Source organism: Megalobrama amblycephala, linkage group LG8 (genome assembly GCF_018812025.1).
Source record: "Megalobrama amblycephala isolate DHTTF-2021 linkage group LG8, ASM1881202v1, whole genome shotgun sequence".
NCBI classification, from domain to species: Eukaryota; Metazoa; Chordata; class Actinopteri; order Cypriniformes; family Xenocyprididae; genus Megalobrama; species Megalobrama amblycephala.
Window position 1 is genome coordinate 32,652,672 of NC_063051.1, and position 27,711 is coordinate 32,680,382.

Consider the following 27,711-nt stretch of genomic DNA (forward strand, 5'->3'; position numbering starts at 1 on the left):
TGAAGTGAGTTTGGAGTAAAAACGTTATTAAATGTTGTCTTTTGCTTGATACGAGATTTGTAAATGCTTCTCATGTTTGGAAAGATGTTTGACGCGTGTTGATTTTTCAAATGCATGATATAAGCGACTCAAATTTGTAGTGCTTTCAGATGGAGCAGCATTTACTGTTGATCACAGAGCCGTGCTTCACTGAAAAGCTGCGCATAAAAATAATCGCAGCCTTTGTGATTTCATAATCAAACTGAACCCCCCGTAGTCTGACATTTGCTCCACACTGAACATAAGCACACACTCACAAATAATACCATCTTAAAGTGTAGTGCAGTTGTTTTCACATTTATGGACACACAACCGCACACAGATGCCAAATTCACAAATGTTCTCTAATCTAAAGTCTAGGGCTGTCAAACGATTAATCGTGATTAATCGCATACAAAATAAAAGTTTGAGTTTGTATAATATATGTGTGAGTAATGTGTGAAATTAATATGTATATATAAATACACACAAATTAATGTATATATTTAAGAGAAATATGTTATTCATGTACAAAAAATGTATTTATATATAATAAATTATATAAAAATATAAATAAATACATATACTTGTAAATATTTCTCAAATATATACATGGATGTGTTTGTATTTATATATACATAATAATTACACAGAGTACACCCACATATATTAGGCAAACTCAGACTTTTATTTTGTATGCGATTAATCGTGATTAATCGTTTGACAGCCCTACTGAAGTCGTTATTTTTGGCCCATGTCCCGAAACACCTCTGTTCCGTTTCAGGAAATCATTATGGTTGCTCTGGCATTGCACTAATTTTATACGTCTACAACATTGGTGCATCTACAAATTATTAATTATGAAGCAGTTACACCTCCACCGCTTGATGATGCAGATCGTGAGAGTGCACCAGATGCGGTGGCCCACTCCAGATGAACCTGCTGTACATGCAAATGAATGATCTCCATGTCATTGATGGCCCAGATGACTTTGACTTTCAGATCGAGGTTCATTGTCCTGACAGCTGTTCTATAAATGCATGCTTGCTTTTCTTCCTCTCCCTCCACACCTGTGTGGACTACAAAACGGGCTCAAAATGGACTCTGGGTCACATTGATTTTTCTTCATAGATCAAAGAACCGAGAATCATGGGAGACTGAGTAAATCAGGCTTTAGAAATACACGCCACACACCCACCGTTCGCCTCCGAAACAGATGACTATGAAATGCTTTAGAGTCTGACTCTTCCTGTGTAAAAGGCAATTATCATCTCTGTGTGCTCACTTACTGTTTCCTGAAAGGACGAAAACTACCTTTGTGATGTCATTACAGCTGCCAGTACATCCACCTGTGATTGGGCAAAGTGCTGTAATGATTTCATCCTGTGATGTAATTACATCTGGTGGATTGGAGTGTTTCTCACAGATGCTGGGCATTTTATCTCCTGATCTCTGTTCTTTCTCTATAAATAGAGGGTGAGCGTACGGTTACATTTGACAGTCAGCTGGATTGCTGGTATTAGTTCACTTCCTTTGTAAAGTCTCAGGCCAGAAACATGCTCTACACAAGTATGCAGATGAAAATATTTGGCATGCATTACAAGTGTACAGTCCTATTATCCATACTTAATGTGCATTCTTGCATTACTTTGGCAGTTACATAAGCCTTCAACCTTACACCAATCCACCACCTAAAACCAATGCGCACACAAACACACACACATCTAGCTTTATAATAAACCTGGAATTCTATACTGCAAATGTTCTTGGCTCTGTGACTAATTGCTTATGTCTCTCTATTGTATTGATAAGTGTCATCTAAATGCATACATGTAAGGCCCTTTTTACACCTGGTATTAATATGCATTTTGTTCCATCGGATTACAAGGGAGACACATACCAGTTTACACGTCTCTTTTGCCCACTTTCGACCACTTCTTTCCTGATTTCTTTGACTGTAGAAACAAATGCATTTTCAACTACCTCTGGAAGTGAAAGTGGACAAGCTCAAAATGTTTTAGACCTCGTTTACACCTGTTTTTACCGTTGTCCACTTGTGATTGGATTAACAAAAATGCTTTTTAGTACCAGATGTAAACGGGGCCTAAATGTAACAAACTTTGTACTAAAGCAATAGAGCTACTTTAAAATTGTACATAGGCAGTGGTATTTTTTAGGGTTGTCAAAAGTACTGACTTCGGTACCGCAATTTTAAAAATGTGATTATACCAGCATCTCCCCCCTAGCATTTGAGCGCTATGAGAAGCTCCTTTAAAGGCGCTATAGAAAATAAAGTTATTATTATTATTTTGAGCGCTGTTGAGTGGATTCTTAAACACCTCTGACTGGCCATTGTGTTCACATGCTCAACAGATATGTCTGTGATTTGCCTGCAATGATCAATGCTTCAAAAACATGCTTGTGTTAACCACAGACCTTATTTCAGACATTTAATCAAATATACACACACACACCAGAAAGTGCTAAAATGGTAGTTTCTGGGTTTTGGCCTACAAAAATACATCGTTCTTGCAGCACACTATACAGTATGTGTTGTGTTATGAATTTTGTTCTGACATGTTTGTGTTTCCATTAACATGTTTTGTTCATTAAGCGGTGTTCACACTAGCTGTGTTAGCATGAACTTAATTAGGGTTATCATAATAGATTATCAGCTGATATTAGAGATTTTCCTTTATTTATCGGTATCGCTACCATATATCAGCCAATATTAGATATTTAATTTAATAATGCTATTAAATAATGTTGATTGCCTCACTAACTTAAGTCCCAAAGTTAATAACATAGAAATGTAATAACTTATATACTTGTATAACTATAAATGTAATATGTAGCACATCTCAAAATAAATATTTAACATGAAATTTTTTGCATATGTATTAATGTTGTGGTCTAAATTCAGCATTTACAACTATTCTTTTTTTTAATTTTTTTTTTTTAAACAAAATAGTGATTAAAATTGATATAAAATTTGTAATATTGGCCATAACATGAAAATAATTATTAGCTTAACAGTCAGAATTTTATCAGTACATCTCTAACCCTAATAATCAGTTATTAATTGGACTAGTAGTACCATCCGAAGAAAAAAAAAAAAAAAAAAGGTCACATGTAACCATGTCAGTTGGAATAAACTGGTCAAATCCGATTAAAATTAAGTTTGGGTGGTTTAAACCTTTAATAATCTTGTTAGGAAAATATTAGCTTATCAGTTTCCTGCAGGAAATTGCTGTTTTAAAATAACAAAAGGTAGCACAGGGACAAGGTTGACTAGCAGAGACCACTGGCAAGTGCAATGCCATGTACAGTTAAAGCACAGTCAAAATTCACTTTTTAAACGAGACCGAGCAATACTCAAATTTGTTCAGTGACCCTAGACACATCCTAAAGCACACAGCCCATAGTGTAGACTAATGCTGAGCTCTCGAATATTAGAGTTGCAGCCTTTCATTTTGATTGAGCTGGCAAATCTCTATGGCAACATTGTGTCTGTTCGCTCTGAGCCATGACCAGCGTTTTCCACTGATTTCTTCAGAGCATAATCTCCATGATTCAATTCTAATGAGCACTAATGATTTACCCAGCGCAGATCTTTCATCACAGGCCGATAATACCGCACCGCATCCCGCCGTTTACGCCACATTGCCGCTCGCTGCCTTCCTGATCCGTGCTTTCTCCCCTGTTACATGTGTTTCAGCCATTAGCTGCAAAAAATAAACCTTGGATCGACAGGGCTATAATTTAGATGTCACTTTGCAGGAAAAACTTTTGACTCGTTTGACCGAAAAATCACCAGACTCAGCCAGGTTGAATTATGCCAGTTGCTATGGTTGTCTAAAAAAAAAGACGCTTGGCCAAAGCAAATGTAATAAAGTTTAATGGGCCCTTCTTTTAATGACAAGTGTGCATTGGCTCAAACAATTGCTAGCATGGAGGCGTGCGTGCTTTGTATAAAATTAACAAATAAGATTAATGTCACCCATGATTTATTGAATGAATCATTTGTTTTTGCTACTTATCACGACATCACACATTCTGGCATCTACACGCTGAAATTAATAAATTAAATTAACATTTACAACAAGTAGTTGCTCTAAGGATCCGTGGGTGCAGTTGCTGTCAGTGTTGTAGGAACATGTTTAATTTGAACTTTTCAATGGTGGCACTGGGATAACATCAAAGTTAGAGCAACAAGATATAGCCTGTTATTACCCATGTGTGGGATCGTTTTTGAAAAACCCATAATCAAAGTTTGATGACAGTTTTATTAATAAGCGCCATCGCCGGAGATAAAAAGGCTACTCATTGTCTAAACTGATATGAAAGGATCTTAAATTCATGTGGCATATAAACATTTATTTTTGACAAATAACAATTATGACTAAGCGCTGGCTGCTAGGAACTGCAAGAACACAGTGAACGTTCAGCATATGTTCAGTTAATTTTAGCATTATAGTTGAGTCCATAGTCGCTGATGTACAACCAGGAAGGATATGTTAAATTTAAGGGGTAAATGTGTTTCTGGTCCTCTCATGTTGTCTATCTCATGTTTTGTCTCATTCATTATCATATTAGCAAGACACACATTTGTCTTAAGTGAATTTAGGCAGCCTCAGCACTGAAGATCACGGGAAAAGTGCATCCCTCTGGTCTTATGATAAAATTCAGTTCTTAAACCCTTAATCCTCTGATTATTTCTTTGGTTTGATCCATTACAACAAGGGTCATTAAAATGTTACAACTAATTGTATTTGTTGGCCAGATTTGGCAAATTGATAAGAACAGGGCTGCGTGATTTATTGCACTATAGAAAAAATAATCGAAATTGAAATAGCACTTAAACGCCATTCTTGTCAATGAAGTATTGCTCCAAATGCTAATCCATCTGAATTCACTGTGAATTTGAGTCGCTTATAATGTACATTTGAAGAAGCAACACACGTCAAACATCTTTCCAAACATGAGAAGCATTTATTAACATTTTTGTCCAACAAAAGACAAGATTTAATAACGTTTTTACTCCAAACTCACTTGAGCAGTTGAGCATCCTTCTGTGAGATGATGTGGCTTCTTACAAAGAATAAGGCAGTCATGTGTTTATTAGTCATGTTTAATCAATCAAAGCATATCAGTCTTCTGTTAATTCAGCCACAGCAATAGTATGATGCCCATAGGGATTTCCATAGGGGTTATCTACTTCTGCAGCAGGGCATATTTGGAGTTTCTGCGCAAGAGCGCCCTCTGGCTTTCAGATGGAGAAGCATTTACTACTGATCACAGAGCCGTACACCTCTGACAAGTTGCGCATAAAATAATTGCAGCTTTTGCCAAATCGTGTGCGATTTAAAATTTGCGATGAATCGTGATATATATATCGTGCAGCCCCAATAAAGAATGTTTTTGTAAGTAGTGTGCACTACAAGTAATGCAAGTTATGTAATCAGATTACTTTTTTCAAGTACCTAGTAAAGTAACTCATTACTTTTACATTTACTACAAAATATTTGAGTTACTTTTTCAGAAAAAGTGATGAGTTACTTTGTTTTCCCATGTATTGACTGACAGCACTCCTGTCCCCATTTTGAGAAAAATTGTGAGTAAGGTGCAGAGCTGTTGAGATCATTTAAGGGTCATTTCACTTTTGGTGTGAAGGAGACTTGACGTTTGCCAAAAATATATAAAAAAAAAAAATTGTTATTAAAATACAAACAAGAAACCCCAGCCCAGGTGAGAAAAAGTTACGCAAAAGTAACATAACATTACTTTCCATAAAGTAATGGGAGTAACTAAGTGCCACAATTAGTTACTTTTTGTAGGGAGTAACGCAATATAGTAACGCATTACAATAAAATTAAAAAATTACTTTTCCCAACACTGGTTGTAAAGCATCTTAGTTAAAAGTGAGAAATATTGTGGACCTCCTGTTTGTTTGTTTGTATTTATTTATTTATTTATTTATTTATTGTTGTGGTTTCATTTATTTAGTTGTATTTATTTAATTAATTATTATTTTGGTTTTATTTATTTATGTTTACATTAATTGTTTTATTTACTCATGTTTTTGTTTTATTTAAAATTGACTTCACAAGATAATAGGGCCTATCATACACATGGCACAATGCAACACCCGGCGTGACGCAAGTGTTTTTTGCTAGTTTCAGACTGACACAGTTATCATTTTCACGTCCAATGCCACGTTGTTTAAATAGCAAATCAACTCATGCCGATCTGTTCGCTCATGAGCGTGCTGGTCTGAAAACAAGGTGTGTTTAAGCGCATTGTTGGCGTGTTGCTATTTTGAAGCAACTGAACACGACTGCACCATTGACCAACGAAACCTGGTCTAAAGTCATTATATTGCAGTATATTTTTTTTATTTAATGGGTGCGTTGGTAAAATGCGCCTATAGGCGGGTGTACAACGTGCATACACTCTGCTTGTTATGCACACAGGGACATGCAGCAGCATACAAACATGCCAAATATTAAAAATAAAAGGATTACAATGTAAAAGATTATTATTATTATTATTATTATTATTATTGTGTACATGAAGATAAAAATGCCCACATGTCATAATGGATAGTCATTGCATGTATCAGAATTACCTTTTTGCAGTAATGACGAATGAATTTGGCTAATTATTTGACCAATCTGACTCATCAGGTTGAGCGTGTCTTTATTCCGCCATGTAAATAGCGAATACACAATGGCTTTTAAAGGGAATGGGACATGACACTCTGATTGGTTTATTGCACGTTATGCCCAGAACACACCCATGACCCATTAAGAGACTAGGTACAACCCTTTTGGACTGCCGACCATTTTTTTTCTGTCGTTAAACTAGCAAAAGAGGATTCGGACACGCCCTAAGTGCACCTGCGCTGTGTGCTTCAGACCATGTGCTTAGATCATTGAAATAGGGCCCATAGAGCTGATATGTAAACTAAGGTTAATGGGCAGCTTATCTCCCACTGGATTGTAGTTTACTATGGCTGGACCCCTGAATTGACCCGTTAGCTTCCAGGATCAGAGCTGTCTGTGGAACTCCTGGCTCCACACTGTCTGTCTCTTTCTGTCTGACTGAATGACACACTCTCTCTTCTCTGTGGCTACGGTTCAGTCATATTATTTTCCTTGTATCTTACTCTGTCTTGCGCTCTATCTTGCTCCATGTCCGACGTCCTCTTCTCCACCTCCCCCTCTTTTTTCTCACTCCTCCATACATCGATGCATTCTCCCTCTCTCATATCTCTCACCATCTATCTTTTCAGGCTGTTTCTCTGTCTGTCACTCACACACATACATACATGCACCATGATACTGATGAAGAGCATGGGTTTGTGTACTAAAGGTATTTCCTTTTATTTCATAAGCTGTATGTGGAAGAACAAGGTCATTTGATGAAAAGAGATGGAGTGGAGATGGAAGTGTGGACAGGGGGAGGGGGAATGGTGTTCTCGAGCTTTTTAGCATGCAAATAGATTTTAGCGTCTAGAAAATGAAAACGACAAGAGCTGAATAAGATTATGGCCGTTTCACAGTCTGAGAGACGGGATTGATATGAAGACTGGAGAATTTAAAGAGGAAATGGAGAGAAATGAGATGCAGAGAAATAAAGAGTTTTTGTGTCTGAATTACTCCAATATTTTATTTTATTTATTTATTTATTTTTACCTGGTTCTCAAACCGTATACATGGCTAAAACGATTTGATAAGGAAATTTACAGTAAAAAATAAATATATTTTATTTAAATTTGTATTTGTATTGAAATCTGATCATTTGATATAAAAAAACATGCTAAAAACTAAAATCTTAATAAAAGTGAATTTAGGCTTAAAATCATTAAATTGCACAGAATTAAAGATGGATAACTATAGACGAATGCATAGCAACTCACTTAGACATATTCTAAAAGGGAAAGCCCTCTTCAATTTGTGTTCAAGTTTGTTTTTGGCATAATATATTACTATCCCTTTGTGCTAGAGTGCCAGAGGCAAACACAGTTTGAATCTTAAAGAAAAAAAAATTGCCCAGTAAACATCAAGTATGGTACATCCATACAACAAAAAAAGCTGATATTTTTGCTCACTAAAGTAAGGATCTGGATGTTGGTTTAATGAAGGCAATGCTTAGTTTTGATCATGGTGTCCAGATTTCTATGTGCTTTTGGCAGATTGGAGAACTTTAAAAATCAAATTCCAATCATATTCAAAATATTTCTAAGATCAATGTGAACACAAAATTTCTTCAATGCTAAAACATTGGTGGACCTGGTGGTAGACCTGTCATGATCATGAATTTGTTTTTGCTGATGATTAATTGTCATCCAAATAATTTTGATTTAACCTTCACTTACAGTGTAAGCCTAATATATTCTTTGGTCCCACTTTATATTAAGTGGCCTTAACTACTATGTACTTACATAAAAAAATAAGTACAATGTACTTATTGGGTTCATATTGAATTGCAAAACACTTTTGCTGCTATTGAGGTGGATACGGGTAAGGTTAGGGAAAGCTTTGGTGGTATGGGTAGGTTTAAGGGTAGGGGTAAGGGTTAAGGGATGGGTCAACAGTGTAATTATAAATGTAATTACAGAAATTAATTACAGATGTAATTACATGCAGGTGTTTTTAAAATATAAGTACAATGTAGAAACATGTATGTACACAATAAGTGCATTGTATCAAATGATTAATTTAAATGTAAGTACATAGTAGTTAAGGCCACTTAATATAAAGTGGGTCCTATTCTTTTACTTGGAATTGCATAGAATATAATGATAAAAATTATAATTAAATAGGCCAACACATAACATATAACATAACATATAACATAACATATAACATAACATATAACATAACATAACATAACATAACATAACATAACATAACATAACATAACATAACATAACATAACATAACATAACATAACATATAACAACATGAAAGCTGAATAAATAAGCTTTCCATTGATGTATGGTTTGTTAGGACAATATTTGGTCGAGATACAACTATTTGAAAATTTGGAAACTGAGAGTGCAAAAAAATCTAAATATTGAGAAAATCGTCTTTAACGTTGTCCAAATGAAGTCCTTAGCAATGCATATCCACTCACAAAAATAAATTTTTGATATTTATGGTAGGAAATTTACAAAATATCTTCATGGAACATGATTTTTACTTAATATCCTAATGGTTTTTGGCATAAAAGAAAAGTTGATAATTTTGATCCATACAATGTATTGTTGGTTATTGCTACAAATATACTCATGCGACTTATGATTTTGTGGTCCAGGGTCACATATAACACATAACATTAACATAACATAACATAACATAACATAACATAACATAACATAACATAACATAACATAACATAACATAACATAACATAACATAACATAACATAACATAACATAACATAACATAACATAACATAACATAACATAACATATAACATTATAAAATGCAGTCTGATTAACCCCACAAACCATCATGTACGGTGCAGTTTTCCCATTTTTGAGTAACATCTGATGCTACAAATGGTGTTGCTGCTTATATTTCTATGATATCAAATTCATTACACAGGTTTATTCCTGTGCTTTTCTGTACATCACAAGTTTAGAATTTAGGTTTACACATTCACTCAAACAATCAGGAGGGACTTTGGCAATGGATCGGAAATGATTTTCACACACACTCACACACACACACACACACACACACACACACACACACACACACACACACACACACACACACACGCACACACGCACACACACGTGTTACTAGACTCCTAGACTTCTGCCCTGCCAAAATGAACAGGCACCACTACAACACTGCTTGAGTGCTCTGCAAAAACAAGCCATGTCTAACTTTGTGTGTATGCGTGTGCGGAGGAAATGGTTCAGTGTACATAGTCTTCATACGAAAAAGGAGAGTGAAATGTGTGAACTCATTGGGAGGTCTGTGTCCTTTTGGCAAACATAGATCAACTGGAGACCAGCTGAGAGAGGAGCTGGCTGCAGACATGTGGACTTCAAAACAATCCACATTCATTTCACTGTCTGAATGTCTGAAAAAGCAGGATAAATGATGTTTAATTAGGGAACATTTATCTGGATTAGCACGTGCCTTTATACGCCTTCGAATGTAGACCCGGAGGATGAGCGTGCATATGCCGCATTTCATTGCTCGCTAATAAATGTTTTATGAACGATGTATTAAATATGGATTCTGCCTTGGGTTTGCCTGTGAATTCTGCTGTCAATTGAAAGCAAACAACACTAGCTGACCAGCAGCATCGATCGATCGTGAAGTGATTTGTGTAAAGCCAGATTGATGGCAGGAGATGTTAACAAGGGAGGGGGGTTGAGAGGAGGAGCAGGACAGAGTGTTGCTGACAGAGTGCAGTATGCTAATGAAGTGTGGCCTGTTGCCCTGTCATCCCCTCAGGGATGCTACATAAGACTTCTCTGCTCATTTACATATCGTAATTGCGTAAATATGTCAGACTGCATATTTAGCTTTTTTTGTTCAATTGTGAATTTGTGTCTTGGTATGTACTTGGTATGAAAGCATCCATGAAACAGCATTTGAGTTTTTCATCCATTAGTGCTTTGAGACCGTCTATATCATATATCATTTTTTTTTTTTTTTTTTTCTCTGTGGTGGTCAGTAACAGAAATCAGCTTTTTCATTAAGGGACAATATTTGCCACCTTAAATTGATTGCCTAGAGCATTTTCAACTTTTTATAAGGGCATCTTTTTCTAACCTTATTAGACCCTTACCTCTATGTATTGAACGTAGGTTATCTCAAACAGTTTGTGCTACAGACATGATTGATGCCTAGCATGCAGAGAAGGGCGCTGCTATTACTCTTCTAAGCAATCAGATTTTCACCTAGTGGATGATAAAATGGTTGAAAAAACTTTACAGGGAGTGAACCAAGAGATCAGAACATGAAAGAGACTTAAAAGTGGGTTCTTTGCTCTTGTAATTAACCACCTAGTTAATGCATAGAAAATCACCTCTCATAAAATTTTAGTAGCCATATAACAACACCCTGATAACCGCCCAGAATATCCTAGCAACTTGTTTTGCATAAAAAACACCAAAAATGTAAAATAAATAAATACATTTTTTTTTTTTAATTCATCCATAAATATGTGATATTTCCTTTTTGTTTTTCATAAGATTTTTCAAAATGCATTTAAAAATATAGCTGTGAGCAACAATTATCGGGGTTCAAGAACTTTAAGCACATGCATAAAAAGGTATTGTTTTAATTAGCAAACCTGTAACCATCTCGATCATAGATGGAAAAGACCATTTACAACCAATACAGGCAATTTACCATAGGAACGATATGGTTTTTAAAGCTTTTTAACAGTTATCGAGGTTGAGCCGAAAACCTAGGACTAGTTCGCCAAAGTTGGTTTTTGAAATAATCTCCAATATTTAATGAACGATTCGATGGACAGCGGCTGCCCTAGAGGAAAAGTTGCTCAGAATGAGGAGTTCTACCATGCGGTACGAATGTCGCGACCGTGTGCGGAAAATCAATTTCTTTTGAATTTCTCACGGGCCCAGTGAGTTTTGTTCCGATTGGCCTCCGATAACCTTGTCTGATAGCTGCTCAAACTTCATTGGCCGATGGTGGACATGTTTTTTGAGATAGGTCAATGTTCTCTTAGACAATCCTCAGACACCCGCATGCCAATTTTCAAGTCAATCAGACTAACGGTGAAGTAGTTATAGCCATTTTCATGCTTTTTTTCCCTGTTATAGCACCACCAAGTGGCCAGTTGCCACATCCATTTTCACGCGACCACAGAATGAGCTCTTACAGATGTGTGCCAAGTTTGGTGAAAATATCTAATTCCGTTCACGAGTTATAGCCATTTTAGTAAAAGTGGCTAGTTTAGTTTTGACGGCCCTTAGGGACCGTGAATCGAAATTTCAACTTTTTATAATTATTGACAATCGGACTCTCAGGGACAATCAGAGAATCTTGCTGCACTGGTTTGGTTCTGATGATATTTAGTTCCAAGGATTCCAACGATATAAGACACTTGATCCTTTGCCGGTTTAGGAGCCATTTCATACTTTTGACCGCTGTAGCGCCACCATCAGGCCGATCAGGGCGAGTCTTGGTGACATTGTAGATGGTGTGAGTAATACCAGCCCTCAAAGTTTGAAGTCTCTACAAAGTAAGGTTGTCCGATCACTTTTAGGCGAGGATGCTGATTCTTGGAAATGTTAACAATTACAATAGGGTTTCAGAGCTATGCACTTGATCCCTTAATTCAATGATTTTCCATTGATGATCTGTTCTATTTTAAACAACATTCTCATTGAATTTAATGACTGAACACTATATTTCTAAGTGAAACTGAATATTCTGCTGGAAATGGTGTCATGCAGAACCAGATTTTGAGATTTGATTGGATGATCAAAAAAAAAAGAATCCTGTCAGGCTATATATATGTTATTGGTTTATATTTTCCCCACCTAAAGGGTTACATCACCAAAAAGAATTTTGTCTTTTCATTAGAATAATGTTCTCTCACGAATCATGTGCAGCAAAACCAGAGACATTAATGAAGAAAGTAATTTTGATTTCATGTTGTCATAATGTTTATCCAACTGGTCTCTTTTTCCAAATATAACTCAATGAGCATCACTTAATTAATTTCCTAAACTGTCAGTATCTAACATTAAATTAGCACAGAATTGTTTTTCTATTGTATCTGTGCAGAATCGCAGGATGGTTTTGTGCACGTAAGAAAGGGAGAGAATGAATGAGTGTGTGTGTGTGTGTGTGTGTGAGTCTAGCCAGTCGTATTCTGAGAATGAGAGCTAGCCTAGTGATTGCAGCGAGCACGATGTCCTCTCTGTCTCACACACACACAGCCTCTGAATGGATGGAAACTTGGTTGTCATAATAACCGCATCTCAAACGTAGGCTTTCTGAAGCTGTGCGGAGCACTGTAAAGACAGTGTGTTGTACTACAGAACGAGAGATACAGGGCAACAGAGAGGAGGGGGAGAGAGGGAGGGATTGAGACTAAAAGAGAGAGAACAGTTGTGAGAGAGAGAGAGAGAGAGAGAGAGAGAGAGAGAGATGTGAGAGGGAGGGACGGAGATTGCGAGAGAGCAGAGGAGACCGTGAAAGACAGCGAGAGGAGAGGAAAGGAGAGCACAGGAAGTGCCACACCGGTCCTTTGGATCTTGGTGAGTTGGGACAGGTTCGCCGTACGTCCTGGAGAAATAGCGTTGAATACGTAATTAGACTGAATGTAGTGTTTGAATGTTCGTGTGGTCAAGTAGATGTTTTGTCAATGTGAATGTGTCCTTTGTGTGTTTGGTTACCTGTAGACATGTTGCTTTTGGGTGTGGGCTTTTTTGTACATCCTTCCCTAACCTTTTAATGTGTGTGTGTGTGTGTGTGTGTGTGTGCAGAGCTTCTCTCGCCGGCTGAGTCTGGCTCCTCCCCGGCTGTCCAGGAGCTCATGACACGGTTGGGCTTCCTGCTGGGAGACGCCATCCCCACCTCATCACAAACAAACATGGAGGACAAACAGGTAAACATTAACCCTACAGGTCTGAACACCCAAACTCCGACAGACGTGCAATCTAATAAACAAACAAGCTGCCTGCTGCATCATGTTTCTGAAGATTGTAAGATTAGGATGATAACATCCTTGGAAAGAGGAAACAGCCTCTGAATTTTCTTTTCATTCAGGTTACACCGAATCAGCTTGAGGTAGCAGAGGTCATTTATCAGAGAGATTGATTATATTGCTGGAGCAGTTCTGCTTTCAGAAACACACTTTCACTCTAGACACTTTTGGAAGAGCTTTGTTTTAGACTTTCACTATAAAAAAAAGCTTGTTCGTACCCTTAAAGGGGTGATTTACCATTGGCAAGATGGGCTTTTAATGAAACTTCACTGTCTGTGAAGTAGAAACACATTTTTTTTTTTAGAATCGGTGCAATATGACTAGATAAAATTGAGAACAAGGACTGTGCCATTCTCTTTTGCAAAAATCGTAGGAAAACTTCAACACCATAATGCACTGGGCTCGATCAGACTACGCGAGTGGGGATACAAAAATGTGGAAGTACGATCTGTAGTTTTCACAAAAGCCCTGGAGCTGTCAAAAAAATAAAAAAATAAATAAATAAATAAATAAATAAATATATATATATATATATATATATATATATATATATATATATATATATATATATATATATATATATATATATTTATTTATTTATTTATTTATTTATTTATTTATTATTATTATAATTTTTTTTTTTTTTGGGTTATATTTTCTGTTTTCATTTTGATTTTAGTTAGTTTTAGTAATTTTGTTTTTGTCTTTTTTTTTTTTTTTAAATACATTGTCTATATAGTTTTTAGTAATTTTTGTTTTATCAGTTTTATCAAGATAGAATAATTGAAAATGTCTTGGCAACTAGATGAAATAAAATAAGATTACTTTTTTTTATATATTTTATATTCAGATATCATTTATTTAATTTCAAGCAACAAAAATGTATTTTATGGTTTTAGTTTCAGTTCCTGCTGATTTCTTAGACTCTGATTTCTTAGCTGTAACATACTTTCTTCATTCAGTCTCTTTTTCAATTTGTTTTTAAACATTTAAATCTATTTGTTTTGGTGTGTCCAAATCATCATACAGTAGGTACATCATACAGCGTTTTATCTGGGATCTAAGTCACTCTTAAGAGGCTTACGTAGTGTTTTTATGGATTGCTGCACACATAGCTCCTAGTTGCTGAATTTATCCACAAATGTGTTTCATCAGTCATGAGAATGTGCTTTCGGATTGGCCAGTTTCTGATCTTCCCTTTGAGCTTTTCAAACGCAGTGCATTAAGTATGAATGCTGGTTTATGCGTGTTTGGTGCCGTGTACGTGCACAGCTGCTTTTATAAGAATTGAAACCGTCTAGATGTGGAGAAGCACCCTGGAGATGTTGCTGCCGGTGAGTAATGCAGTTTCTCCGCGGGAAAACGAATGATGCGGGTGGAGCAACAGTGTCCCTCTTACTCATGCTTCTCTAACTCAACTGCAGTGCCGTGGAAATTATTGAACAGGTGCGTGAAGCTGTACCTGAAAGCTTGAGCTGTGCTTTACTCTGATGTGTGTTTGTGTGTGTGGAGAGATGAGAATCCTTCATTGGTGAGCGGCTGGCAGGCAACAGTTCTCTGGGGACCAGGGCTCCGGTACACTGATTCCCCTCACACACACACACACACACACACACACACCATCACTCTCCCTGACCTATATAGAGCGTGGAGAGAGGTAAGAGGAGAGGACAGAGTAGTATCTAGGATTTGATGTACTCTGTATAGTATGAAAACAGAAGTCATACAGAAATGTTCAGTCTGTTGGTTTATGCTTTATAAGCACTTCCTCCAGATATGCAGTAGGTAGATTACCCATAATTTCTCACACCCTCTCTAATTTTTCTTTTAAAGTAGTGGTTCTCCACCATGGGCCAACTTCCAAGGGGGCCGAGGATGACTTAAAAGTATTAAATGGATGAATTTCTGTAAATATATTACCCTAACCTAACCAAACTGAAATGCTAAAACAAAGGCTATGTTCACACTGTCAGTCCATATCTGATTATTTGTGTATTCGATTGGTTTCTGATCTAAAATTATTGACGTCCACATTGTGTATCTCAGCAGTCAGACTGAAACGGATTTCCAGAAATGTGATTTGAATAGGATTTCAAACCACATATGAATGTAGCTCGAAACGGATTAGTAAAAATCGCATTTCATGTGATTTTTGGCCGTTCACACTTGCTAAATCTTGCTAAATCTGATTGGATTTCAGTCAGATATGCACAAAAATCGGATTTGGACTGACAGTCTGAACGTAGCCAAAATGTTTTTGGTAACACTTTAGTATGGAGAGCAATTCTCACTTTTAACTAGTTGCTTATTAGCTTGCATATTGGCTGTTTATTAGTACTTATAAAGCAGATATTAATGCCTTATTCTGCAGGACCATATTCTACATTCCTAAATCCTACCCCATTCCTAAACTTAAACGCTACAATAACTACTTCACTAACTATTAATAAGCAGTGACTTAAGAGTTTATTGAGGCAAAAGTCATAGTTAATAATGAAAATGTGTTCCCCATACCAAAGTGTTACCATGTTTTTATTAATAAGCATAAATTTCTTATCTTCTGGAGTCACAAAATGAATCATTAATTTAATATATAAATACTTCCAATTGTCACAGTTACAACACAAATACTGAAAATATTTTGGTTAATATTATCTTTTGAATATTGTGTCAGGGAATGAAGGGCCTTCCAGTCAAAAAGGTTGAGATCCGCTGTTTTAGAGTCAACATGAAACTGTCCACAACCCATTTTATTTCTGTAATGTGATGCATTTGCAAGTGAATGTGAAGAAAATATAGATTGGGACTTAATTATTTCCATCTTGATTGGACTTGGTTAGATTGTGGGAAGTTGAATTTTTCACAATAAGACCAGGATTAAGAAACTTATTTCTCAAAACCTTAAACCTTTCTTTTTTTCTCTCTCTCTATACCTTTACTACTTGGCTTTTTTCTCCCCAGACTTGCAGATTTATACTTTATCCCTAACCGAAGCATTGCCATTGTAAACACTGGTAAAATGCGGATGTACATTTGTCTGTGTGTTGGTTACTGTCGCCATTGCAGCCTAAATCTGTTTCCAAACGCATCGTATTGGTTGCTTATATTGGAACAAAAGCAGACTGGAGGGCTTGGAGTATTTTTGGCCTTGCCCTTGTATGGACATAAGAGCTGAGTTTAACGGTTTCCATCTATCACTTTATCTCCTCGCTCCTTTTTTTGTGTTTCCTCTGCTGTCTCTTTTTTCCTTTTTGCAATGTTTATTTACTTTTTTTCTGTTTGTTTCTCTTTTTCATTCCTCTGTCTCTCTCCCTCTCTCACTCTGTAGTGTATAGTGTCCAGTAAGGGCGTGAGTCCCTGCTCCACTCTGACCAGCAGTACGGCGTCTCCCAGCGCAGAGAGCCCCTGTTCCACCTTACCTGAGAGCTCCTCCAGCAGCAGGCCTCCTGTTATCTGCTCAAGCACCTGCTCCACTGCCACCTCCACCATCATCACCACACCCAGCTCCACCCTGGAGAGCAAGGACAGTGGAATCATAGGTAACATCTACCGCCCTCCATATCAAAGTCCCCTTTATTTAAAAGTCCTCCTTTATTTACTACCTTTTTTTTTTTTTTGCATTGTATTAAAAAAATAATTGCTTACAGCATTCTTAATGTATAGGCTCCATTCAAATGTTGTTTTGTAGATAATTTGAATTTTAAGGCTCTTTCACACTGAGCACAAAATGAAAAAGAAACAACCCACTGATGAATGGTCTATTCACGCCAAGCTTGAAAGCATATCTGTCGGGCTGAATTAAAAGCTGGTCTGACATCCAGCTGTCAGAAGCACAAGAGAAAAATGTTCAATAATTTGTTTCATTTTTATTGCTGAAATGACAGAAATGACATTTAACTAAATTGAAGTCATTTGCGTTTTTTGTTTGGTTGAATTTAATTATCAAAATTATGCAGCAAAAACATTTGTATAGATAAAGGAAGATGAAGTCCATAAAGTGTTGGTGTATTTTTCATTCTTTGACAGCCCCATTTTTTGTTTAATTTAAAGTAGGGCTGTACGATTAATCGAAATTAAACCACATGTGATTTGGCAAAGGCTGTGTTTATATGAAAGCCATGTTCCATCTAAAAGCTAGTGGGCGCTCTCATGCTGAAACTCCAAATATGCCCCGCAGATGTACGATATAACACACGTCATTCCAGGAAATCTAATATGGGCATCTTACTATCACTGTAACTGAATAATCAGAAGTTTGAAACGCTTTGATTGATTAAACATGACTAATAAACACATGACTATGACAATATATGGTTTATCAGAGTTCTTCAAGCGTTCTTTGGTATTTTCATGATGATAAAGTATATTTATACTTCAATGCTAATCGACTTTATCACTGTATAGAATACTATGAAATAATGCGTGTTGCTTTTTCAAATGCACATTATATGTCACTCAAACTCACAGTGCTTTCAGATGGAACAGCCTTAACTACTGATCACAGAGCCGTGCTTCACTAACAAGCTGTGCATAAAAAATAATCGCAATAAGCCAAATCAGTTTAAGCTCGATTTCATGTTAATTTTGATTAATCATGAAGCCCTAATTTAAAGGTATTTGATGCAGAAGTATGATTGATTGTGGAATAATTTATGCAAACAGTTTGATAATCATGCAGTATGACTGTAATTCAAAAAGATTGATAGTTAAAATTTATTTAGAGTATTAGAGTAAGCTGAATCTCATGCGAGAAGTGACACGGAAACTCAGAGGACAGTCACTTCACGTGAGTTTCAAATTGCGATTGCATCACGTTTCTCAACAATCTGACATTTATGTCAAGCGCAAACTCATGAACCTGCATATGACGGTTGGCTGGAAGCAATGGTTTATAGTTTAAAAACCTTATAATGTTAGTATTTTTCTTACACCTATTTTTTAAGCTTCAAACGTCATTGGTTCTTCAACTGGAGTCATATGGATTACCATTGTGTTCACTGTGTGTGATTTTTTTTTTTTTTTTTTTTTGGAAGCATCAGCTTTCACTTCCGTACACTTGTTGCTCCAAAAGCTCAAATCTTATTTGTCGGTATGTCTTCATTGCTAAAAAATAAAGAAAAGAAAAAATAATTTGACATACTGGGGCAAGTTGTTGTTGACAAGTAAATGTTCATCTCCAGTGTGAATGGCTCCATGAAACTGCTAGTGATTATGTCATTGTAATATTTGCATACAGAATTGTGATTAGTCTATATTCAGATTGCATAGTTTATTAATGGAAGGTGGTAAACACTGGTATTTATTATAGGAAATACTGTACAAATCTAGATTTGTGTGTAGAGTACTTAATTTTATTATTTTAGTTGTATTTATAGTGGCGAATAATGTCAGAGTTCTTTATTTATTTTAGAGGGGGTGCTCTTATTCTGTGTCTCTCAGAGTTTTTTGAGTTTTCAGCATCTCTAATGTGTTACGGCACATTTGAAGATGCTGACAGAGGTGTTTAGGTTTATGCACAACTGACTTTTCTGCACCACCAAAAAATGGCATCAGGATTGCGATCAAGAGAGGAAGCAAACTCTAAGTCCTGAGACATGACTTATCAAAGCTGTTTATTGTCTGTTAACTTTCTGGAATTGTTTTTGTTGGCCTGTGCTGGTGATGCTCTTAAGTCTGAGATACGCTCTATCAAAACTAGGACAGCGTTGTGTCTTTATTTCAGGTCTGCTGGAGGTTTCTTGAAGTAGGACATCAGAAGGTTTTTTTTAAAGCCCCAAAATAGTGTTTTTCTATTTGGTTGCGGTAAAGAAAGGTCAAAGACGGCTGCATTAAAGCAAAATGCCTGACAGCAATGACTTAAACAAGTCCTATTTGATGTCCTCATGCTTGAAGATCATTGTTTGTTAATCATCTCTCAAAAACAGCCTTTGATAGTTAATTCCTGTTTTCTTTTCCGTGATGTTCTGTTTTGTCCTCCTGTGTCGTTCTCTCCTCTTGTGTCCTTCCCATTAATATCTGGTCCCTCCCCCCCACACCTCATTCACCTTCATCTCTCTCTCTCTTTCTCTCCATCCTGCAGCAACAGTCACCAGCTCCAGTGAGAATGAAGAACGCTGTGGCTCTAGTCTGGAGTGGGCGAAAGATGGTGGTGCAGGTGTGAGGGCCGAGAGCGGGCGTAGCGCTCATCCGTCCTGCACTCCCATCACCTCGGAAGAGCCGGCGGTGTCTGGTGAAGCCCAGCTGGGGACAGGCACCACAGGAGGGGTGGTACCCGTTGTGACATCACCTGTGGATGGACCAATCACGTACCATAGCACTTCTTTGGTTATGCCACGGCCAAATTCTGTGGCAGGTGAGTAAAGAGAGTTCACATGCTGTATTATGTTTTTTTTTTTTTTTTTTTTTTTTTTTTTGTGCATTATAAAATTTGGATCTGGCGTTTGGTACCTCCAGTGTTTCTTGCACAACTATTCATCATTCCACCCCTTGCTAAAAAAAGTTGCATTTTACCCAAGTTGTGAGGTTGCAGTCTTGAATGTGATTTTTAGATAAAAATGCTGTGTACAGCAAATGTTAAGGCAATTTGTCTTTCTGTTGCTTTGTCTTCACTGGCTGCCTTCAAACAAAAGTGCAGCGCAACTAAATTAGTCTTAGTCACAAATGAATGACTTATAGGGGCCTTTTTATAATGCATTGCTCAAAAAGACTCACTAGGGCTTTTTACACTGGGCTTAACCCTGGGTTATCGACGTTCTAAACTGCTTTTAACCCAGGTAAAGGAATGTTTCACACTTGTAATTTAGAAGCAGGGTTAGCACCACTTTTTACCTGGGGTTATGAAACCCTGCCAAACTTGTACAGCGTGAAATGATGCAGTGTTAGAATGTTACAGCTAGACGCTTACCAATCGCATACTCATATTTGCCTGCTTTGGACAGTCATGGAAACACTGCACATTGTATATGAACAGTAAATTTAGTGTTTGAGAGGAAAAATGTCAAATACTGACAGAAAACGCAACAATTTGAGTGAAAAAGAGACCGTTTCATTCTTACCTTTTATAGTCCGAAATGTCCATTCAGTATAATCTTGATAGTACAGTCGGCAATATGAGGATGTGCAATGCTAGCGCATATGTAAACAGGTCACATGCTGCGTATATCAGTGACACTGACAATACAATGTGAAACGTCAGATTATGAATACCCCAGATTAATTGTTAACCCCGGGTAAATTATGAGCCGTGTGAAATGGGCAAGATAAACCAGGATTCTGTTTACCCGGGGTTTAGAATGAGCCAGGCTTAACTATTTCAAGTGTGAAAAGCCTATGAATCAGGCACATACTGAACTGCTAAAACATTAACACATTAAACTATAAATATATTTTTTAAAAACATTAAAATGTTTATATATATATTCTTTTTTTTTTTTTTTTTTTTTTTTTTGTACTTCGGACCACAAATAGGTAACATTATTCTACTTAATAGATTATAAAGCTAAACTACTGTTCAAACGTTTGGGGTTGGGTAATTTTTTTATGCTTTGCAGTCTCTTATGCTCACCAAGGCTGCATTTATTTGATCAAAACCACAGTAATAGCAGTAAAATTTATGAAATATTAAAATTTAAATAACAGTTTTCTATTTTAATGTATTTTAAAATGTCATTTATGCAATGTGAAACTCCTTGCTGAATGAAAGTATTCATTTCTTCCCAAAATATCTTACTGACCCCAAACTCTTGAACTGTATTGTGTGTGATTTATTGTGTGCCTTTTAAGCTGTATTGTGTGTGTATTTCAAGCTAGCTGCAAAAGTATAAAGGTTTTCAGAGAAGGCAGATCAGGAAGTTTTCACACCTGGTTTGTTTGGAGCATTTGTTTTGGGACCTGGTGCATTTTCTCCCTTAGTTCAGTTCATTCAGGGATATTAGAACACGGCGATCATCACATTCGGATCCGCACCAAAAAAACGGTCTGAGATCACCTGAAAGAGGGGGTCTCGGCCTGATTGCAAACGAACTTGCAATCCGACCCAACAGACCAACGAAACAGGCAATGTATGATAGATGATAATCATCGCCATTGAAAACCAAAGCTCGCCTTTTCATTTCAAAATGCCACTTGAATTCTCTTCTCTAAAATAGGTACATGGTAAGAATGTTGTCCTGATGAACTAAACCATGAAAAAATAACAACATTTTAACAAATTTAATCCCCGTTTTAGAACAAAACAAATAATCTACAGGTCTGAAAATGCCCTTAGTGCCATCAGCTGTCTACTGTGTGTGTGTGTTTTCATTGTATTTGAATGCACAGTGCACTGTACAGCCTGGCTGCCTCTCCTCCTGCGGTTTGTAGAAAGCTTTGCAAACGTGTGGCTTTGATTTCCTCTTGCTGTAAAGCTAAATGGGGAAATTGCTGTCAGATATACAGAATGACTCCAAAAAGCAAAATGTCACGCCAAGTGCCTGTCTATGGTGATCTTTGTCGCACAGAGCAGTGAAAAGGAAGTTAATGTATTTATATCTTTGCAGCTTCAAAGGGCTGGATCATGGTTTCACATCCGAGACCCTTCACAAGCAAATGCAACGTGACAAATGACAATCATCATCCCTGTGTTTATGCCCATCTGCAGAGATTATGGGTTTCAAGCAGATTAGATTATGGGACAGGATGGGAGATTGTGCAGAGATGAGTGGAAAGGGAGGGGTGTAGTGAAGAAAAGATGAATGAAATGAGCGATTGAATGAATAAATGGATGAACTATGAGTGGGTAATACAAGTCATGTACAGTATGTGTCTGTAAATAAGAGAGAGCGGGGTAAGATGTGCCATCCATTAATCTAACAAACCTTGTTTTTGCCACGTGATCCATTCATATACTACTACTATACTTTTGATTGAGAAAATTGAGAAGCAAACATTTCAAAAAAAAATATATATATATGTTGGTGAATAGCCCATGCATAAAACCATGTTTTTTTTGTTTTTTTTTTGGCTAAACATTAGTCATGAATTATTAAATGAATAGTAAGCTTTGCTTTACAAATACTATAAAATGCAATAACAAAATGTTGAAATCCAAATATTCTGAAAATATTAAACTGCCTTGTTGTCATTGGACCACTATTTTGAGTCATGTTTTTATGTAATAGATGTTTTCTTGTAACTGCAGTGTATAGCAGACATCCTTGAACATATTTAGGTCTATAAAAAAAAAAAATAATAAAAAAAAAAATCTTGCCTGGAGAAAGTCTCCTCGTATACTTATTTTGTATGTTTTACCTCTCTCTAAACTGTGTGTGTGTGTGTGTGTGTGTGTGTGTGTGTGTGTGTGTGTGTGTGTGTGTTGAATTGGGGTGGGTGGGGGTGTTGGGTACACGTGTTCCTCCAAACACAGCAGCAGATTGTGTTTGTTCTTCATAGAGATCACAGAGGTGGCATGTAATCTCTCCGCTGTCTGTGAGCCAAACACAACCCTAAATGACTCTCTTTCTCTCATTCCGTTTCTCTTTCCCTGCAGCCACTGGCAGTACTAAACTGGAGGAGCTGCGGTATCTGGATGAACAGAGAAATGTTCCCCAGCGCTCTTCCATGCGTTTGCCCTGGCATGGAGCTCACACAGGGGGCCGCAGTCAAGAGAATAAAGGTGCTGACTAACCGCTATGACTAATTTACCAAATGATATGCAAACAGAACACTATAAAAACTTTTTTTTAGTACATTTCATGTACAGATGCTATCTGCCTTATTTTGCAACGTGGAAGTAAGCAATTTTCTGTGACTGTGCGAAACTTCGAATTATTTGCTGCTATAGGCAAATAACTAGAAGAATAACAAAGTGCAGTAAATGGTAAAACTATTCGTGCTCTGAACCAGTGTGTTTATAATTATGACAATACATTCAAATAATATTAGAAATACCAGTTTTCAATATCAAGCAGCATAGTGAGCTGTTTTGTACAGCTAAAAAAACTGGAAGTGAATGACACCAGAAACATTCAATTTACAAATGGCTACTCCCGCAAAAAAAAATGAGGATATAATGCTGTTACATAATACAACAGATCAGTTCTTCAAATATGAATAAATTACAAGAGGGTAATTTCTAATTATTTCAGTTCATTTGAAAGAACATAAACAACCATTATTAAATTATAATCTTAATGATATTATATATATATATATATATATATATATATATATATATATATATATATATATATATATATATATATATATATATATATATATATATATATATATATATTACAAAAAAAATATATATATATATATATATATATATATATATATATATATATATATATATATATATATATATATATATTATATAATATCATTATATTATTATTATTATTATATTATTATTATTATTATTATTATTATTATTAATAATATTATTATATTATTATTAATATTACGCATCCGTTTTTTCCCCGTGACGCAGGTAGCATTACATTATATAATCACGCTCATTCATGGAAATGACTCTTTCGTGCTTGAATTAAAAACACAAAATTATGCCAAAATCTCAGTTTTTTTTCTATTATCCTCGTAAGCACAATCTTAAATGAGTTAAATAAATTATTAAATGAAAGAGTTATGAAAATGGGATGCGCATCAGATCTTAAAGTGTCATTAATGTTAATCAAAGAACAAAAGAAAAAGAGAAAACCCCTCACTGCTCTTGACTGAACAACTTTTGTAGCTTTAATAAATATGAATCTATATCTAATTTCAATATCTAAAACTGTGAAATGTTTGAAAACTATTCAGTTTCTGTATATATCATATTATTTTATGATGTATATTTTCATAATCATAAATTAATTTTATTATTAATATACAATAATTACGTTTTTCCCTGCACATTTTAGTTCAGGGACAGATAAAGTTTTTACATTTTGATAAAAAATAAAATAAAATATGAAAATAAGCATCGTTTTCTCTTTACAAAGACAGTAAATTTGTACAGTGTCTATGAAAAGTCCCCATAAAACATTGAAACCAAGTGTGTGTGTGAAGTTTATTTTAACACCCATGTTATTTGAATCCTGTAGCTCGTCTCACACCCTACAAACCAGTGGACATCATGCTCAAACCCCTGCTGTTTGAGGTACCCAGTGTCTCTTTGGATGCTGTGTTTGTGGGCCGTGATTGGCTGTTTCAGCGAATGGAGGATGTGATAATGGGGGGAGGAGATGCCGCTGAGGGTAAAGGGGCCGTCATCACTGGTAACGTGGGTTTCGGAAAGACGGCAGTGATATCACGGCTAGTGGCTCTCAGCTGTCATGGTGGACGAATGAGGCAGATCGCCTCCAACAGTCCTGAAGCTACACCCCAGAGTAAGAGTTAAACATTTTGTCATTTATTTATTCACCCTCACTCTTGTCTTTCCAAATCTGTTGAAACAAAAGTCAAAATTCTGAAGATTTTCAACCAATCAGACATGCAATAATTACATTCAGCACTTGTGCAGTAACACCTTGAATTTATGTGAAATAACAGGGAATTGTGTGTGTTTGTAGATCGAGGGGCTGATGCTCATCAAACCAATCAGCTGAACCCCCCCTCACAGAGTCCCCTCCGCAGCAACAGCTGCCCCCCCACCCCAGACACACACCGGCACAGAGAGGGAGCAGTCAAACGCCTGGCTAACAAGGTACACGTTTTACCCCTATTCGGACAGGACCAGTTTTCTCTGAGGAGGTCCGATAAATCGGTGTTTCACTGATATACTTGTTTAATCTTGTCCATATCAGACTTTCTTCGTATTTCACGAGCATTTAAAGCTTGAGGATTCAAAGCAGCAGATGACAGAGCGCCCTTAGAATAAACTGTCCGCTGGTGTGGACGCTAATATAGTCTCCTCCACATAGGAATGTCTGTCATTTGTGATATATACATTTTCTCACAGCACATTTTTCTCATTTATTCTGAATACCGCTGCTAAAATTAATTACCTGTTACAATGCCTTTTAATACTTCCTTAAAATAAAAAAGCAATAACGCATTCAGTTGATCAAAAGTGGCAATAAAGACATTAAGAATGTTTCAAAAGATTTCTATTTAAAATAAATGCTGTGTGTGTTGGAGTTCTTTTGAACTTTCTATTCATCAAAGAAAAAGGTATCATGGTTTCCACAAAAATATTAAGCAGAACACTGTTTACAACATTTATAATAATAAGAAAAAAAAGTCTTATCACTGAAAAGGCTTGGAATGGCCACTGTAGTCGCTGATCATGTGTGACCTGCACCTTAATTAATTTATTCCCTTAATTATGCAAATCATATTCTAATTATATTACATAAATAATTCTTTTTTTTTTTTTAGTGGGTTTCATGACACATGCAACCAGTCTGTAGTTGTCAGGAAAACACTATAATGCTTCGAAATGACGCATTCTTTTCACCTGTTGTTGTCCACTCTGCGTATGAAGGAGCCACCCAAGCCCCTCTTTTGCCTCCGACACGGATAAGATGACAGAGGCAGCACAATCGGCAAAATGTTGTGACATTCATTTTTGTGTAAACATAATGGGCAATATATCACGTCAAAATGATCGAGGTCATGTTCATATATTGTGCAATAAGTCGATATATTAATTATCACGACATGCCTAAATGGAAGCTCTTCAAAAATTGTTTACAGCAAAATGGATTCCACAGATCAGCTCTCACGTTGATTTATAAATACACAGGATGTTTTATGCGATGTTTTAGATGTGCCATTCAGTGACGGAGGTAAACTGCTTACCACATGCATATTCAACACATTGCTCTGTGTGCCAGTATGTGTGCGTGATTTCCGTTTACATCTGGACCCGAACCTTCTCTGTTGAGTCGTCTTGTCACGTCTTTTTAATCAGCCATCTGCCATTAGGAAGTCGTTTCAGGCCACGATTTCAGTCTCACTTCTGTTCAGAAGCTTGGATTCTCCAGTATTTCAGAACGATTTGGGAATCATGATATTCAAACAAACCTTAAAGGGGTTATATCACGAGAAATCAAATTTTACTTGATCTTTGAGATAAAAGAGCTCCATGTACTTTGAAAACCTTCTACTGTAAGTTTCAGAACCTAAAACTTCCTCCCCAGTGGAAGAACATTTAAACTTGGCTTCAAAAAAAGACTCATTCTATGCTCCTGTACCTTCTGCAAAAGGAGGAAAGAAACAAAAATAAATAAATAATGTAAATAACCCTTTAATATACACACTTAAAGGAATTGTTCACCCAAAATGTATAATAATATAATAATAAAAAGTATAATGAAAGTAGTCCAAATGACTCTATATTCCAAGTATTCTGAGGTCATATCATAGTAATGTGAAAACAGGCTGAAATTGTATTCATTATTCACTGATAATCTGCCCCTCAACTGCAAATGGATCATTGAGTCATTTGAATGAACTGAACTCGATCAATCAGACTAATCAAAGACTTTATAGAAAGATGCTGCACTTGTATTATTATGAATGGGAGAAAGTGTAACGCGTAATATGGAAGAATAAGTCCCGCCTTCTAAATAAGAGCTAATCGCTGATTGCTAAAGTAATTGCATAACTGCAGCGGAAGTTAGAAGCTCCGGTTCCTATAGAAACAGTCAGACGTGCTCTTAGGACTGCGCATGCCCATTAGCTGGATCTAGCCTGAAAAATTTAGTTTTTTTTTTTGTCATGATTCAAGCGTTTATAAACAAAATTTATGTTTTCAGATTCCATTGGTGATTTCAAATATGACATTTAATCAAAAGCATGGCAAAGAGCTTTGGAGAATTTGATGTTTCCCCATTCAAAGAGATTGGAGCTGCACTTGCATGCCCAAGAGGCATTTCAAAGATGGCCACTGAGTGAAATGACTTGTCTTAAAGTTGGATTAATTAGGAAATGATTCATACTGTTTTTGTGAACCGGGTCAACCAATTAATTGAAAAGAATCGTCTCAAAAGAGTA

At 36.3% G+C, this 27,711-nt stretch overlaps 1 protein-coding gene across 6 annotated transcripts in view; it reads left to right on the forward strand.

Moving 5' to 3' along the window:
* The window catches only part of tanc1a (tetratricopeptide repeat, ankyrin repeat and coiled-coil containing 1a), a 98,718-nt gene that overhangs the window by 39,899 nt on the left and 31,108 nt on the right, over positions 1–27,711 (forward strand). For 5 of the 6 annotated variants that reach the window (XM_048200643.1, XM_048200645.1, XM_048200644.1 and 2 more), the window contains 6 exons: positions 13,511–13,632; positions 17,060–17,270; positions 19,811–20,083; positions 23,258–23,383; positions 24,816–25,100; positions 25,284–25,417. In XM_048200643.1, the coding sequence (XP_048056600.1) occupies positions 13,511–13,632; positions 17,060–17,270; positions 19,811–20,083; positions 23,258–23,383; positions 24,816–25,100; positions 25,284–25,417 (1,151 nt within the window). Of the gene's footprint in view, positions 1–13,169; positions 13,283–13,510; positions 13,633–17,059; positions 17,271–19,810; positions 20,084–23,257; positions 23,384–24,815; positions 25,101–25,283; positions 25,418–27,711 lie in introns of those variants that run through there. The other variant, XM_048200648.1, reaches the window with a different exon arrangement.